An 18,894-nucleotide genomic window follows, 5' to 3' on the forward strand; every position below is an offset into this window, starting at 1 on the left:
AACGTATGATAACAGCAACATAACATAACAACAAGTAAACAATCTTTCATCAAATAAAACATATTTGTAAGAAGATTGTATAATACAAAAGAAGACGGTGCCAGTATTTATCGGTCTAACGGAAAAAGAATGCGGTGTTTGAATTCAGTGTTGTACGGTGCTCCAATATTCGGGCCAGTAGGCCTTTTTTCAACATATATTCCCTGAAATTTACGATAGAAACACACAATTGTGTATGGAACTTGAACTTAGGGTTAACCATAATAAATATACGAGCTCGTTAGGTCATAGAACAAAAACATCGTCGTTATAACACATGTTTTTGTGACAAGTACGAGTCATGTTGAGGTACACACGATCTTTTGTAAACACTATTTCTTCGAAGTATGTGTTTTTTTGTGAATTGTATTGTGCTAGATTAACGATAAATTGTCTCAAAAATTCGATGGAATACTTAAACAATTGGAATAATCTTGCAATGTCCAGCAGTAAGATATTTTGTAAGCTATTACCTGGAATTTGTTTATCCCGCCATTAATATTTTGTCCAGAAATATACGGTGTCTCGGTCAGAAGGATGATATTTTGACGTTGCGCGGAAAAGTTGTGGTAATCGCCCTATCACCGTGCATATGGCCAAAAATGTATTCAAACTAATGTGAAAACCAGACAAACAAACATACAAATGAAAATGGTGATAACAGAAATGGTGATGTGAATAGAAATGATAGTAATAAAAATGGTGAAGTTAATTAATGTGAAAGAAGATAATAGAAATGGTAATTATAGAAAGGGTGATAGTTTAAGTGTTTAATGTACATTAATGCTGAACTAAGTTTTATCTCAGATCTTGAAAAATTGTCTTCAAATATCCTTGCCTATCATACCTAAAAAATAAAGAAACAATATTTCAATATATTTTTTAATTAACTACTACAGCAATATTAGTATTTATTCTTTATACAAATGAATTATCTGAAAACTGTTCATTCAGGATTCATTGATTATGAAAATCAGAAAACTGCATTGTCAATTTAATAAAAAAAAAGGTTAAAATATGATAAACAACATCGACTGAACTTTGAGATAGCTATGCCACTCTTAAACGCAACAAATTCCTTTCTTACTGGGACTCTATGACAAGTTACCCCCTCCCCGGATGAATTTTACCAGAGAATTTTATTAAATATAGCTCTGTGACTTTACTTCCTTCTGTGTGTTCTAACCATAAATGTAATTATGAAATAATTATTCCTTGTTAATAACAAATTAAAGAATTAAAAATAATGAAAACATATTTATAAGTCGCTTCCATTCCCTTTCATAACATCTATTAAAACACGAAACAATACAAGTTTGTCTTATCCACCCATCCATCCATCTTCCATTAATGTCAAACCCCTCGCGGGGACGTAGACATGACTAAACTTCAGAGACAGCTACCGTTTGAGATACAAGGGAGTCCGGGTTCTTTTACATGCTCAATGTATACCACTAATAATGCGAGAATTACCTGGATTTCTTACCAGTGCACCTCTTATTCTTGCACACATTTTAAAAAAAAAACATGCGCAAAAAAATCCAAATTTAATTTCGTTTAAGATTATTTTGTGAATCGAATCTTCAATTTGAAAACAACAAAAGTTCTTTATTTTGAAAATGGCGTCGACCGGAACGTCCGAAGCTGCTTCGACGTCGAAATCAAGTGAAGATGCAGAAAATAAGAAAGACGATAGCGCATTTAATGAGTTTTACACTGAGGTAATCGCCTCATGTTTTTGATCAGCTAACAAAAAGTTCATGTAAACGATGAATTAATTTGATCGTTACGACATCTGTTTTCGTGATGTCTCTGAATTATTTGTTAATTTTGCTGGATTTCATGCAGCATTTCTTGCTAAAGTTTATGGTGTCATGCTTTCTGTGTGATTTCACCATTTGTTCTTATTGCTTAGAAATTAGAATCATATTCTTTGCTATGGTTTTGCAATTAATGTGATAGAGCTTCCTGTTGATTAATATGATCAAGGCAAAGCCCCAAATGTGACCAAAAGGCAAAGTAATATACATGACAGTGTAGTCTATAGCCGAGAAAGCTACCATATTTCATGCTACATATATAGGATACCCCTTGAAGCTTATTTAAAAGTGTATATATCTGATGCAAAAATACAGCGATAAACACTTTCAGAACTAGCAGACGACAGGCTATTCATATCAGTAGAATTTCGAGTAAAGATAACGGATTGCGTATCTCACTGTATAAATCGTATGTAAAATGGTCTGACATATGGTAGGTTTAACAGTTAATTAAAATACTTTGAAGTCCAAAGATGTGTTGAATTTTATACTGTGACGAAGCTAAGATCCAAAGCTTTCTATTGGTGTAATACATTTTAAAATCGGACATTTAATCACAACAAACTAGCGGTTTAAAAACAGCTGATTTTGTATTGTTTTAGCATAAGCGATATCGATTTTACTCGAAGATAAGGGAAGCAACTCGTATTTTTTCACTCGATATACCTCGGTTATTTAGGTAGATCATATTGAAAGTGTTTATGGGTGTATTGTTTGAATTTTGAAAAAAGAAAACTTCCAAAATGCTTGTATAGAAGAAATATGTTAGTATATTGCCTCAAAATGGATTGGCATATGCACATAATCATTGCTAAACTGGTAAAATTCTACTTAAAACTGCAGCGTAGTATTTGTTCTGTGTATGTATTTTAAATGGGGAACAGAGAGTCATGGTTTGATATTACAGGACTGTTTGTTTAACTTACCAAAAGAAATGATAATAAAAGCAAATGTAACTTTTATGAATTGTATTAGATGTTATAGACATCAAAAGTTCATAATTTACATACATATAAAATAAATTAGGTGAGGGAAAAAAAAAGGAAATAATAAAACTTCAGAGAAATATAACAACGGCTTTCTGCAATGGTGGTCAGAGCACTTCTGGTCTATTATGATGTCCAACCTTCACAACTAAGTGTTCGTTCATGTTTGACATTATAAACTGAACGTGTCCTTTATTCTAACACAACCTGCATTTTTCCCTATTGAACATAGAAGAATGGAAAGGGTGTGTTATTATGCTATAAAATCACTGTTTGACGTACTATATTTAGACATGTGACGTAATCATTATACAAGCGACATAACCACTAAAAATGTGACGCGCTGACAATAAGTACGGAAACAAATCGGGCACAATTTAGCTTAATATCAGGTACGGCAGCATTTATTTGTTGATGTCATGTTAGAATCAAAATAATATACCCAAATTGGTGATTTTATTGCTTGATAAAATCATATGCCCGAGTGATATAATAATGCACATCTGAACGACAAACAGTGATTTTATTGAGCAATAAAATCACAGTTTGAAATATACTATTTCTTTAGGTAGACCATGGGTAATGGGCACTATAAGGAACTGTAAAATTGACAACATAGGACATTTATATGTCTTCAAGGTCACCTGTATGCAAAATTTAAAAAAAATTATTATGTGGTTTACGAGTTATGGATATATTTTTGAACTAAGACTTTGCCATTAGAAGGGCTCATTTTCAGAAATGAGAAAACTCTCAATTATCTATAATATCATAATTATGAAAAATGTTTTTCTATTGCTCATTGTTAAGAAACAAATAATGTAACATTCAGGTAACAAATTACATGAGCAAAATGTTTGTTTCTAAACAAAATGTTTTCATATATATATAAAAATGTTACCCTACCCCACCCACTTTAAACACTAATTTGACCATTTCCCTATATAAAAAGCCTTCTTCAAAATATCCCTAAAATTTACCACAATGAGGGGCTGTTTTAAAAGTTTGCCAATTCTTTTTTTAAAGGTATATTGGTTGATCATGCAAAATATAAAATACTTAAATTACCATGTAGTTTTTATTTTATTGAACTTTGAAAATATCTGGTATCATATTTGCTATAAATTTTAGCATTATTTAGCAAATAAATACCTACAGTAATTATATAATTTAATTCAAACACTTCTTTCTTCCATAAGGGATCAGAGAGATACATAAATAATGTTAAAAAGAAAAAAAGAAAGAAAAAAAAGTTGCCCCATCTGGGGTTTAAACCCACGCCCCTCAATTTCAATGTAGTTGACAAGTGATTCTAGCTTAGTTGAATACTCTTCACAGTGAAGGTAATGCACTACCCATCGTCTACCTTAAACAAAACACTTGCGAATAGCAATTAACATACAGAATGAGATAAATTTATGTTGGCAAAAGTACCAAATATATCCAAATACTTATGTGTTAAGCAGAGGAAAATTATTGCTTAGCTTTAAACAGGAAAAGTGATTGTACTATAGTATTTCAAAGTGATCATATAGCATTAGTACATGTATTACCAAAATGGAAATTAAGATATCAGAAATGAATAATATAGAAGTGCAGTACTTATATACAGTAAATTTGGTCATTTACTACAGTATAATATTCATATGTGTTAAAAAACAGAGAGAATGTGTATTATAACTTTTAATGAAATGGACCATAATATTATTGAAACAACATAATTTTACTGAACATTTATAAATTTTATGATTTATGTATCATTTTAGTTATTTTTGCTTATTTTTATTTTCAGGTGAAGGCAATAGAGAAACATGACTCAGTATTGACATCAAAGCAACAGATTGACCGATTGAATAGACCTGGATGTACATATTTCAACCTGAATCCCTTTGATGTAAGTTCTGTTGAATTTATAGATTGGATTTGCCCTGTGCCCTGTTCAATTTAAGGACAGTCCGGCTGAATAAGGTATTTCAAATCAAATACAAAAAATGAGCTGCCACCAATATAGAGCTAGGTCAGACTGCATAGATTTGCAGGCTTGCCTTGCTCAATATTTGTGGCAAAGGTGTAACAATTTTTGTTCTAAATGAATTGGTGGAAATCTTTCTTATTTTCAGAAGTTACAGCATGTAAAGGTGGTTACATAATTATTAAAAGGAGACATTGTTGGATTTCTTTAAAAAAAAATTTCTTGTATTTGGCTGTCATTACTTTTAAAAGACATAATCATCAATCAAGATTCTTTAACAAGGGCAATTTCTGGCCATTCAAACTTCATTTCAGTCAATCAAACGTTCAAGAGCAAGATAATTTAATATAATATTATTTAAAAATGTTTAAGCATAAAAAAATAGTTTTGAGCTTACATTATAGTTTAATACAATCTCAAATAAATATAATATTTTATACATGGTGATTATCTAAATTATAGGTCCTACAATGTGATCCTGAAACTCCACTTGCAGATCTAAAGAAAAAATACAGACAGGTAAGTGTTTTATTTAACAAAACACATGATTTACATTGTAAATGATGTCTGTTATTTGTACAATAATTATTAAATATTGCCATTCAGTTTATACAGCAAATATGTGATAATTGCTTAAGATAGCATAGCCTAGTATACAATAGGTGATATTGACAGTAGTGAAAGAAATAATCAGACCAACTGCTATTGTTTAGTTTTTGGAAATATTTTTACTAAAGATTTATATGAGAAAAGAAACATAATTTTTTTAAGCTGACCTGAGTGTGCTGTAATGGGCTATTGACCTCGGTCAGTAGATTTTGCTTCATTTTAAGTACCACTGTCGACAGTTAACACTCTGGAGGTGACAGTTTTGATTGGATCTTCAACTTAAACTTTGTTAGAATGATCATATTAGTAGTCCCATGGAACCTTTCGAATATAGGTCATCTTGTGTCAGATACTAGGTCATCAGGTCAAATCAAAGAAAAAAAACTTGTTTTACTTTCAGATGTCAATATTAGTGCATCCAGACAAAAACCAAGATGATAAAGATAGGGCACAAAGTGCATTTGAAGGTATTTGTCGTTCATGATTGTCTTTTACTTATTATAATAAAACTGTTTAAAGGGTGTGAGGAGAAAAAACACGTCAAACACTGGATCAGTTTAACTTATTTTATGAAGGATTCTACTGGTTTTAGTACTGTTGTACCTTATACAGGAATGTAATCAAATTAAACCTATTACAATACTTGAAAATTGACAAAAACATTAAAATAATAAGAAGACAGTATGGTTTTTGGTGATGTAACAATTTAAGAACAGTTTTATGTACCAGTGTTTACTTGGAGGAAAATTGGTTGCAACATTGTTAGGATTTCCTTGACATATGTTAAATACATTTTTCTGCTGTGTAAACATTGCTTGGAAAATTTGGGTTACATTAAAATTGCTCTATGGTAAAACCTATCTACGAAATTAGGTTTCTTGAAGATAATTTGCCATAAAATGCATAGAATACTGGACTTAAATAGTATGGTAGGTTTGCCCTCACTGTATACATTACTATATGGACAAGATTGTCTTGACTGCATACTGAACTTTATAGGTTGGGTTTACATGACTGAATACAGGAATTTATAGGTAGATTTGTCTCGACTGAATAGTGAACTTTATTCGTAGGTCTAACTTATGTGGATACTTGACATTATGTGAAAGTTTTACTTGTAGAAAATTATACAATGTGTATTATTTTTCAGCTGTAAACAAGTCATATAAGACACTGGAGAATGAGGAGGGCATGAAGAGATGTCGAGAAATTATAGAGGAGGCCCAAGATAGAGTTGAAGAAATGGTTAGTATACCTTTAGAAAATGTGTGTTTTTTTGTTTTGACTGCTGGCTGCAACTGTTTCTTCCCATGGATTCTGTTAACCAACATTTATGATTAAAGGGACTCCACTGAGGTTTTTTTGGTGTGACAGGACTGATAATTATTTTTCGAGATAAATGTTCCATTTGATGTAGGTCTTTACCAATAACATGTGTGCAAAATTTCAGATCACTCACTCACTTAGTTTTTTCCTAGAAAAGATTTTGCGCGTTTTAAGTTAGCGCTTTTCGCGGTAGGCATGATTCCGCGAATCTTTATAGCCGCGAGTATGTCACTTATTACAAATCCGCAAACATTTCTAGCTTCAACCAAATAAAAACATAAACGTGCAGAATATTTATTATAATCTAATTACACAAAAACAAATAAACACAGGTGCTATAGAAAAGTGTAAAGAATTATGTAAAGTTCATCTCCTTATTAAACCACCTCATGTTTTAGCTTGTAATCCATATTTACATTTCGGATGAAAAAAACACAGCAATATGGACACATCTATAAGTGACACAAGAACTCTATGACATCACTCAACTACATACAGTCACATAACTTGCGGATACGGGGGTTAATATGTAATGACAAAATTACAACATAACAAAAAAGAAACATGAAAAATGTCCATTATTAGTAATTATCATGCGTATTGACGTTATTCGCTAGTCACGGCGTATGCAAAAGCATTTACAGTTTGCGTGCATTGAATGACTTTGATTTTATTTGCTTGGAGTAGGTGTAATCCTTATTAAAAGTACAATAGGGATCAAGTGCTACATTGATAAACGGCTGTTATGTTGTTATAATGAAAGCTATGTACAGTCCGATACTGTTAAATTAGCACAACATAACCGTTATATAAATCCAGACGTCTGGACCAAAAAAGAAAACGTGACATTTCCTGCTACTTTTAAATAATACACTTGTTCTAGTTTATAAATTTTAAGGTAAATCATGAATTGCATGAATTGCTGAATCATTAATATGACATCCATAAATGGAAAATAGGCTATACTGCATGCGCATATACAGAGGTGGAGACCGGGAATAATTTTAATTTAATTTTTTTAGTTTCTGGACATCAAACACATGTGGGTTTATAGCGTAGCATTAAAAAACTGTAATTTAGACTGTAGCGACTAAATGTTCGCGGAATTCCCGGTTACTACAAATCCGTGAAAGTTTGTCTCCGCGAAAATGCCGATGTTTTGAAAAACGTGAAATATTGTATCCGAAAACAGTAATCATTTTAATTGTGATTAATGGCCAAAATTTTAAAACCGTTGCAATGCTTTTCAGTCAAATTGAGCTAAGAATAGGATATGATTTTTCATTTATTATATTATATAGTAAATTTCTTAATTATCTTTTGTATATCTTTCTGTTTTAGTGCCCCAGGTAATCTATGCCAGAAATTAATTTTTTATGTTTTATATTTTGGACCTCAGTGAAGTTTCTTTAAGGATTACAGGCTTACCAAAGTGTGCTTCATTTTAGGTGCCACAGAAAAACAATTTAGTTAAAGACTTCAAAATAAAGTGTATACAGCAGATATTTGAAGACCAAGATTAAAACAAATATAAAAAAGTCTTGAAAATCTATTGCAACAATCTGATATTTCTAGCTGTATTTTTGACTATTTTAGATGAAGGTACAAAGAAAAAAGTTAAAAAAGGAAGGAAAACCTCAGATAGTACCTGAAGATGATAGAGAAAAGGTAGGTGGTTGCTATGGTGATTATATAGTGTTTCTTCTTTCTTTTTTATAACAATTGGGGATGCATAATGGTAGTGTCCATTTCAGTTGCATAAACATGTCAAAGTTTGAACGGTTGCGACATCAACCAGGGTTTACAAAAATTCATCGTAAAATTGTTAGTACCCCGTTTGTTTGATGCAGTTACCAGTTGTGAAAGAAATGTTTTGCAGTACTGTTGTTTTTTTTTTTTTTGTTTTTTTTGTCATTGTAAAAATATGCTATAGATTTTACTTTATTCTGTTGAATTTGATATGGAGTGTCTGAAAATAATCAGGTTAATTTAGCAATTCTAAACCTTAAACTGCTGGAACCAAAAGTGATTAGCCTTTGCCACCAGTACAGAGCCAAGCCAGTCTGCAGGCCCTTGCAGTCTGATCAAGCTTTGTACTGCTGGCTCACTATTTCAAATGTTCATCTTGATATCCTAAAAATTGATAATGGACAGGTCCAAAACTTGAAGCTGGAACAAGACCATTTATGAAATTCAGGAGGTTAAAGGTTATGATATACATGTATGTGGATATGATTGTTGTGTTGTATTATATTTCAGTATAAACATGCAGTATATGTACAGACATGTAAATTATTTGCTGATCTTGAGAGATTGAGGGTAGAAAAAGAGGCCAAAGATATGCATGAAAGGTTAGTTTTTTCATTTATCTTGGTTGTAAAAAAATTATGTAAATATTTTGAATGTCAGTTAATTGTTTAATTTAGTTTAAAGTACATTATGTTGTTAATGTCGTCAACTATCCAACATTACTTGTGAAGTAACCTCCATTTGGAGATTGTTTCAGTCATGGGATGGCACATGCTAGGCAAAATTATGTACAGATTAGTGTTTATTAGTAAGCGTTTACAAAGTTGAATTGGTAAAAAACAGCTCACCCTTTCGACCAATTAAATTTGGTAAATGCTAAATAATGAACACTAGCCAGTTTAGTGTTTGAAATTATTTTTGTAAACAGTTGATTTACTAGGCCTTTGAATTATTCTTATTGTACAAAAAATAATTTCAAACACTAATAACATATTACATGTATCTTGTTCACACTGAAGAAATCAATGTCTTGCTTAGTATTTGAAAAACCACTGTATTGGTATATTCAAAGTATATGCTGTCTGCCAATAATTTGTCCGTTACTGTTGTTGATTCACATCCTGCCAGTGACTATGTACATTTATTTCATTTGATATGGAACCTCTCCTCCTAAGTAACAGGCTAAGTAACATCTACTCAGGTGCTAGTTTGTGCCTGAAATAATGCTTGGAAGGGCACCTGAGGTTTTCCTCCACCAGTAAAGCTATAAAGTGGCCGTACGACTTATACTGTGTTGTTGCGACATAAAATCCAAATAAAAAAAAAATAAGAAAAAAATAAGAAAAAAATAAGTAGCAGAAGATAAGTGGTTTTACAGCTATGCCAATTTTGTCTAAATTAATGCTCAGAGAGGTACACAGGTGCACAGACACCCCCAGTCCCCATCCACGTCCAATAAAGCTGGAAAGTTGCCAAATGACCCTCATAATGAAATTACATATGGCAGGAGCAGTGGTAAGCTATTATATAATATCAGCTCTAGAAATACACCTGTATAAAGTACATTTATTTTATACAGAAAAAGAAAAGCAGAAGATGAGGCGGATCAGAAAGAGAAAGAAGAAATAGAAAAAGAATGGAACAAAAATTTTGAGGTACTGAGACAGAAATTTTAACATTTCATACCTACTAAATAGCATTGTCTCAATCAGTTATATGAATTGGGAGAAGGCTAGGTTCTACAAACGTTTAAGGGTTTAGATTCTAGATTTTAAACATGTTCTCATAGATAATGTTTAGCATGACTGTTTACCCCTAGTCTGCTAATGGTAACTGATTCTACCCATGCAACCAGTCCAGAGTGTAATCTTTGATAATGTAAAACAATTGTATATATGTGAGATCCAAAGGAAAAGAAAATCTGTTTCGGTACAGTTATGATTTAAAATATGTCTGACAACCATTTGTAATTAAGAAATGCCTACTTACATACAATTATACCTCCAAATTCGACTAAGTGTCAACAGATTGGTATTTTGTACCTTAGGTTCCTACAACCATAATAATAAATATATGAAAAAATGTAATGTTTACTGTTACTTAATTAAGTGGATTTTTATGTTGAAATAAACTTAGTCAACTACTCCCAGCATTAAATTACTATTTGTTTAAAGGTTTAGTTTCTTAGCATAGGTTAGACTTAAATACCATATCTGTTTTGTGTAGACTTGCTATTGTTTTTGATGTTCTTATCCGAAGTTTGACAGAAAGGGTCGAGAAGATGTGATTGATTCTATTGTAAAACTAACATAAACATTTTTACCTCCACACAGGAGAGTACTCTTGTAAAACATGACATAAACATTTTTACCTCCATACAGGAGAGTACTTTTGTAAAATCTAACAATAAACATTTTTATCTCCACACAGAAGAGTATTCATAAATATTTAACCTCCACACAAGTACTCTTGTAAAACCTTACATGAACATTTTTACCTCCACACAGGAGAGTACTCTTGTTAAACCTAACATAAACATTTTTACCTCCAAAAAGGAGAGAACTATTGTAAAACCTAAAATAAACATTTTTACCTCCACACAGGAGAGTACTCTTCAAAAACCAAACATAAATTTATACCTCCACATAGGGGAGTACTCATGTAAAACCTAACATAAATATTTTTACCTCCACACAGGATAGCAGAACAGGGAGAGTGGACAGCTGGAGACAGTTTGCGTCGAAGAACAAGTCACATAAGAAAATGAAAGGAACGTTTCGTCCACCTAAACCAAAGCTCGAAAAGAGATAATGAAATTTAAACTAAGGTGCAATCATGTATAAAAGATCATGTGGTGACATTGTGTATATGTTTATGTTTGTACAGCATATTTTTGAATGATTCATTATGCTATATGATGTCTGTTTTGATTACTTGAATAGCATGTAAGCATTCTGAGTTAAGAATATGTTTTAAAATATCTAAAACAAGTGTAACCTTGGTATTTTGTCATGGCATCTGATATCAAATTTTTATCAGTATATTGAACCCTTAACCTGCTAGAACCAAAAGTGATAAACCCTTGCCTCTAGTATAGGCTCAGGCTAACAAGGCTCTTTACTGTTGAAGGCTTTATTTTTGTATTTTGATATTAAAGTGTCTTAAACTTTAAATGGATACCTCGAAAAATTCAAAGCCGGGCAAATCCTGTACACAAATTCAGCATTTAAAGGGATAGATAATACAGTCTTGGTAATGAAGAGCTATGTTTGTTATTTTTACTGTCATATATGAATGTAGTTTATCAGATATACCTGAGCTGATCTTTTTTTAATGCTGATATAAAGTGGTGATATTATTGGATATCATGAGGTATACCAAGGTTATTATTGAATGATACAGCGCAGAAAACTGACATTGTAACTACAGTCAAATCTTTGTGTATTATGCATAATCTTTGAATAGTATGTAAGCATTCTACGTTTAATCTTTAAGGGGTATGGTGGCCAAGTGGTGTCTGTCTCATCCCAGGGATCATGGGTTCAAGCCCTGCTTGGATCATGACCATGTTTCTTCATGTGACACCAGTACTGGTTGGTTTCAGGCAGCGGACTCAAAAGTGATTAATATAAGTTGCAAGAACTTTTTTCACAGTCAAGCTTAAATAAATATGTTTAAACTAATAATCTTTGCATAAAAGATGGCCACTTAATAACCTTGAATATTGTCTCATTTCCTCATTAAACTGCCAGTGTTTTTTTGTTTGCACTTTGATTAGATAATGGAGTATTAATTTCCGTGTTTGTGATAGACTGTATCTTAACAATAATTAACTTCAAGTGACTTGTACATACAGGTTTGACTGTAGCTAGAATTTCATGTTGTTGTTTTTTTCTGTAGTTATAAATGATCTCTATCGTTGTTTTGAAGAATTGGATCTGTGCTGGTAGTAATTTCTTTACTTATAGTATTATCCTTTTAACTTACAAATTTTTACTTTTTTAATGAAAAGAAAATTTCATAATGTTCATGTTCTGTAAAAGTTTAGGGTTTTTTTGTATGTGTTTTTCTTTAATTGAGCCGCGTCATGACAAAACCAACGTAATGCGTTTGTGACCAGCATGGATCCAGACCAGCCTGCACATCCGCGCAGTCTGATCAGGATCCATGATGTTCGCTTTAAAACCCTATTACAAGTAGAGAAACTGATAGCAAACAGCAATGATCCTGATCAGACTGCGCGGAGGCACAGGCTGGTCTGGATCAAACCCACTATGTTGGTTTTGTCATGACACGGCTCAATTAGGATTTAAGTATTTGTTTGTTGTTTGGTTTTCTTACTAAGTTAGATCTAATACATTGGTTATGTAAGAAACATTTTCTTTTTTAAGTTGAACAATTCAAAAATGTAAGTTGTTCTATTATTCTTTGTATAGAAGTACAAATATATATCAAGTCATCCATTTATTTTCTGCAGATTTTGTGTAACACATTTGTCTTGCATTGGAACAAGAACTGTTCCTTGTTAATGTAACAGTCATTACTTAGATTCCTATTTAGATCCAAAATCATTTCAGCTTTAAGTTTGCTGTATTTCATTCTTGTGTAAGCTTAATTTTATAGTTGGATTTTTACCCTTAATCTGCTAAATTTGTGTAATTGATTTGCCCTGCTCCGAATTTGGAACAGTCCAAATACAAATTTTGAGCCTGACAAATTGCCTGGCTCTATAAGAGCTGTCTAGTTAGCTCAGAAGGTAGAGTGTTTGACTGTGAATCTGATGACACAGGTTTGATACCCAAACAGTGCAGGTCACTTTGATTGTGATTGATCATGAGATTATTTCTACGGCCATTCACTCTCTACCCCTCTGCCCTTGCATGTACAGAGGTTAGCAGTTCCTTACGAAAGTGAAGGCATCTAGTTCTGGTAAACTGCTCGACAGCTTGCCCAGGAACGATGCAGTGGATCAACTGTGCTCTGGTTAATTTAAATTGGCTTACTGCTGTGATCTGGAGGGTAAACTACCAACACCACCACCAATGCCTGGCTCTATACAGGTGGTTAACACAATACATTACTGGTTCAGCAGATTCAGGGCTGGCTCTATACAGGTGGTTAACACTATACATTACTGGTTCAGCAGATTCAGGGCTGGCTCTATACAGGTGGTTAACACTATACATTACTGGTTCAGCAGATTCAGGGCTGGCTCTGTACAGGTGGTTAACACTATACATTACTGGTTCAGCAGATTCAGGGCTGGCTCTATACAGGTGGTTAACACAATACATTACTGGTTCAGCAGATTCAGGGCTGGCTCTATACAGGTGTTAACACTATACATTACTGGTTCAGCAGATTCAGGCTGGCTCTATACAGGTGGTTAACACTATACATTACTGGTTCAGCAGATTCAGGGCTGGCTCTATACAGGTGGTTAACACTATACATTACTGGTTCAGCAGATTCAGGGCTGGCTCTATACAGGTGGTTAACACTATACATTACTGGTTCAGCAGATTCAGGGCTGGCTCTATACAGGTGGTTAACACTATACATTACTGGTTCAGCAGATTCAGGGCTGGCTCTATACAGGTGGTTAACACTATACATTACTGGTTCAGCAGATTCAGGGCTGGCTCTATACAGGTGGTAAACACTATACATTACTGGTTCAGCAGATTCAGGGCTGGCTCTATACAGGTGGTTAACACTATACATTACTGGTTCAGCAGATTCAGGGCTGGCTCTATACAGGTGGTAAACACTATACATTACTGGTTCAGCAGATTCAGGGCTGGCTCTATACAGGTGGTTAACACTATACATTACTGGTTCAGCAGATTCAGGGCTGGCTCTATACAGGTGGTTAACACTATACATTACTGGTTCAGCAGATTCAGGGCTGGCTCTATACAGGTGGTTAACACTATACATTACTGGTTCAGCAGATTCAGGGCTGGCTCTATACAGGTGGTAAACACTATACATTACTGGTTCAGCAGATTCAGGGTTAAAATTCTCCGATCTTTTACAGTGGACAGTTCTTGATTGAAAACATGACAAATCTGTTGCGCAAATTTATCTGGTTAAGATAAAAAAATGATTTTTGGTGCTCTAGCATTTTTGTTATGTAATATCTACATGTATATATATATGAATTTTCATCCATTCAAATCATGAATACAATGTAACATATCAGTTCATTTCACATTATAACGGCTTGTAGTTTTTAGCCATATATGTCAAGACTTTTTACAGTCTCATTGTCTGGGTTCAAATTCTCTCAGCAACTTCTTTCATGGGAAACTACCTTACAGAATGTCAGTTGTTATCAAAAATATTTTATAAACAAGAGCAAAAATGATGTCTTGATTTTAAGTCAGATGATCATGTTCATGGAAAAATTAAAACATTAACGGATTCTTAAAAAGGCCAACTTTTTTAATACATCACTCTACAAACATAACTGTTAATAAAGCAGAGACATAGATATTTATCTATGTCTCTGAATAAAGTAAAATAACAAATCAGTGTTCATTATAAAATTAAATATGAACATGAGCCCTCCATGGTCGAGCTATGAAGGTCACTGATTGAACAATTGGCTCCTCATTGCTGTGGGTGTGAATTTTACAAGGTATTTCGAATTCTTGAATTTGGGGAAGCTATTCAGCAGACTTACTGAAGGTCATGATTCACTCTGGTGCTTATTTATGCCTGAAATAATGCACGGATTGGCATCTTGGGTCTTCATATACACTTAAGACCCAACAGAAAAGAACACCTATTGAAGAAATCTTAATCTTATTTTGATTCGGAAGACAGAGGCCTTTATTTATTTTATCCTGTAAAATGTTTTGCCCAATTTTTATTTTATTTTTCAATTACAATTATTGTTGTACAGAATGCTTATATATTTTTGATTATTGTTCATCATTTTTGCTATTGAAATAGGTACATCAACAATGTAATATTTGAGCTTATTTCAGAATTTTTGAATTGATTTCTTTCCTTTATATTGTTTGTTTAACTTTTTTTCATTTCATTAATTAAATCTAAGCAATATTTCTTGTCATAATTTTCACCCATATTGATAAATTTATGGCATATTGTTTTTATTGTGTTTGGTTTAATAAATGTTGATCTGTCTTTAGAGTCTCGACAGCATTAAACTTACCAATTACATCGTCATCCATATAAGCAATCATTATAAGTAACTCTTTATAAAAGCTTTATTGTAATTTATGGAGGATATTGAAAGAGTTTAATATGTTTATATTACGTGAGCCTTATTTATTCTACAAGTTTGGGGCGTCCGTGATTAGAGTTGTTTAGGTTGTTGACTTGTCACTCACCCCTGTGGGTTCGAATCCCGCAAATTCAAACAACACATCCAGTTCTTTCATGTGAGGTTGTACTTCAGCTAGCTTAGGGAATGTCAGTGGTTCTACTCAGGTGCCCGTTTGAGCATGAAATAATGGACGTAGGGGTACCATGGCACAGCACCATGGACAAAATATATTCAGAATCATTTTAGTAAATTGAAATAGTTCCATTAAATTGCTTTCTACCCTGATGAATTTGTGTAATGGATTTGCCCTGTTTTAATTATGAACAGTTTTAACTGTTTATCCAAAGTTTTAAGGAATTTTAATGTCAATAATACAAAAATTGAGCTACCAAAAAACAACAGTAAAAAGTCTGGACACACTGCGTGGATATGCAGGCTGGCCCACACTTGGGTCTGTCAGTTTTAGTGTTAAGATAGGTCGAATACAATGAAAAGACAGGGTTGAATGTTGTGTGACGATAAAATTTGTTTTTAAAATATTGTATGTTTTTCAAGTTAATATAACTAAAGTAAATACTCAAACATTACCAGGTGTTCATTTGTTAGCTTGAAAATGTTCAAATATAAATGTTTATAGTACTGCACAGTAACATCGTTTGTAACTAGATAATCATGATGTTTATGTAGTTTTATATACATTGTTGGTTTCAATAGGTGAAAAAAATCTCAGTTTTTTCTGTAAAAAGGGATTTGCTGTATTTTAAATAAGATATAAAGATTTCAGACAGGTTTTATGGCCATATATAAATGGTTGTTTGCATTTAACCTGAGCCACTATGCAAACAACCAATATATACGACCATATAATCTGCTAATAATATACATTTACATGTTTACTATATCAGATATATCATAGCCCATTCAGTGTGTACATGTACAATGTACGTAATGTTTAAATAATGTAGACTAGGTTATTTATTAGATAATAATCAATTTAAACATGTTATGGAAAAATATAAGGTCTGAGTGTCCCATACATGTACTTGTGTATCTTAGTTAACATTGTATATTTACAATATTTCTTCATTTATAATACTATTATTAATTTCTAAGTTATCATTCTTCATGTTTATTTATTTCATTTTACTTTAGTTAGGTTTAAAGTGTATTATTTCTGCTTTACTGGTACCAAATAATGTTATAATAGTATTTCTATGTTACTTGTACCAAAATAAAGTATCAATTAGAGCTTGAACCAAAAGTAATAAATCTTCACCAACGTATGGAACATAGCTGTATTTCAAAATATCGCACTTGTTTTGGTACATGCATCTGCATAGAGTAAGTTATTAAACATTGGTAAAGGAGTAGCCTTTATCATCAGTATTAAGCCAATCTAGCATGCACATCGGATTCCACGCTATCTGACCAGGCTTTATATATTGTTAAAAATTCTAAATTTGTATTTTACAACTTTGATATTCAAATCCCTTTATTTTCGGATGGACTGTTCCAAATTCAAACAAGACATTCAGTACATATAAACAACAGGTTAAAGATTATAGAAAGACAAGTTGTCTTTTATTCAAATTTAGCATAGAAGTGGAAAAGTACTTAGACTTTATTTACATAGATTTTTTTTATTTTTATAGGTTATTTTTATGCAAGCAAAATGTTAACAAATAAGATTCCCATGATTTTTCCAGTTGATATGAAAGTAGGCAAATTCTTTGGAGCGGGGAAATCTAATAAACAAACTGGGCAGAATAAACGGATCTAGAGTCTCACATGGCTCGTTTACCTTTTCCTACTTGTACCTTACAATCTAAATTGTCACAAATAAAATAATTGATCTAGTCTAAGTCATCCAGACGTTTGCATTTTACTTCCCGAAACATCTGGATGATACAGACTACAAGCAAACCCTTTTGCCGACAAGTTGTACAAACACAAATGTTAAAATTAAAATTTTCCTGTTGTCACTGGAGGGTTTTTATTCTTTCTAGAAGTATTTATTTTTCAACTAGTGCTATATCTTGTTGTAAATACAAAAACGTCTTTCTTATTTCGTTTCTTTTTTCTTTCAAAACACTGCCAGGTTTTTGGAAGGTAGACCGAGTGTGTTTACTAATTCATTAGACACGAGGTAAAATTTTAACACTGGAATTACTTAGGTACTTATGTTCAGCAAGAATTGTTCATATTTTTATTATTGTGATTAGGTTACATAAAGGCTTGTAACCAGGCTAGAAATTGTCTTCTTTTAGGCAAGCCTGTAGGGAAATATAAGGGAAGCCTGTACGGAGATTTAAGGCAAGCCTGACGTAACTTTTAAGGCAAAACTCTAGTGAGATTTAAATTGAAATCTTTCCTCCATTTTTGTTTTTAAGTCACCCTGAAAAGCATGTTACTTTGTAAAGTCTGTAAATTACTATTAGTTCGGATGCATTTTATTTTTTGTGTACATGTATATGCTTTGATTATATTTTGTGTAGTTGTTGAGAAAAAGATAATTGTTATAAATATATATATTTTTGGTGAGACGTTCTCAATAATAATGATGTTGTATGTTAGAAAATGTTCTAATGAAGGACATTGTCTCAGGATAAATTTTGATGATTTAAAATACCATTGTGTTGTTTTTTGTTGTTTCCCCCTCATTGGTATATATATTCGCCTGCTTTGACCTTTAAATTTGACGGAGGAACCAGAGTATTGCATGTGACACATCATCGGCTAGTGGTGGTCATGTGAACCAATATGTTTTAAAATCCCATCATGCATGAAGTATAAATCAGTCACGAATTTTCTTTTTTTCGAACACTTGGGATATGCAACTAACTCACAGCACTCACCATTTAATGGAAGGGGTCATATAAATTACACTTGGTATTTATCTTAATATGCTACATGAGAAATATTTCTGCTCTGCGGTAAAGACCTAATAATTTACACCAGGGTAATGATTTATACCTGAACTTTTTTCTATGAAAAATTTTTAGAGGCATTGATTGTTCCCATTGCCTTCTGCAACCTTGTTCATAACTTTTAAAGTTCCAGGTGTATCATCCTCATACTTTGCCACAAAAACCTGTG

General features: G+C 32.6%; 1 protein-coding gene and 1 long non-coding RNA gene across 2 annotated transcripts; both read left to right on the forward strand.

Annotated features, from left to right (window-relative positions):
* The first annotated feature begins 1,608 nt into the window (after positions 1 to 1,608).
* On the forward strand, positions 1,609 to 11,653 carry LOC132728953 (dnaJ homolog subfamily C member 8-like). Its single transcript, XM_060714682.1, has 9 exons — positions 1,609 to 1,760; positions 4,638 to 4,739; positions 5,280 to 5,336; positions 5,827 to 5,893; positions 6,577 to 6,671; positions 8,349 to 8,420; positions 9,012 to 9,103; positions 10,081 to 10,156; positions 11,199 to 11,653. Exons 1-9 carry the CDS (start codon positions 1,659 to 1,661, stop codon positions 11,310 to 11,312), a joined length of 777 nt encoding a protein of 258 aa, XP_060570665.1. The 5' UTR covers positions 1,609 to 1,658; the 3' UTR covers positions 11,313 to 11,653.
* A 66-nt stretch (positions 11,654 to 11,719) lies between these two features.
* LOC132728954 (uncharacterized) lies at positions 11,720 to 18,426 on the forward strand. The gene is made up of 2 exons (XR_009625552.1): positions 11,720 to 13,561; positions 14,478 to 18,426. It is a non-coding gene; the product is annotated as an uncharacterized LOC132728954 (long non-coding RNA).
* The last annotated feature ends 468 nt before the right edge of the window (positions 18,427 to 18,894 follow it).

The sequence above is a fragment of the Ruditapes philippinarum genome, unplaced genomic scaffold (assembly GCF_026571515.1).
Source record: "Ruditapes philippinarum isolate M1 unplaced genomic scaffold, ASM2657151v2 ctg419_1_1_1_1, whole genome shotgun sequence".
In the NCBI taxonomy this organism is placed as follows: domain Eukaryota; kingdom Metazoa; phylum Mollusca; class Bivalvia; order Venerida; family Veneridae; genus Ruditapes; species Ruditapes philippinarum.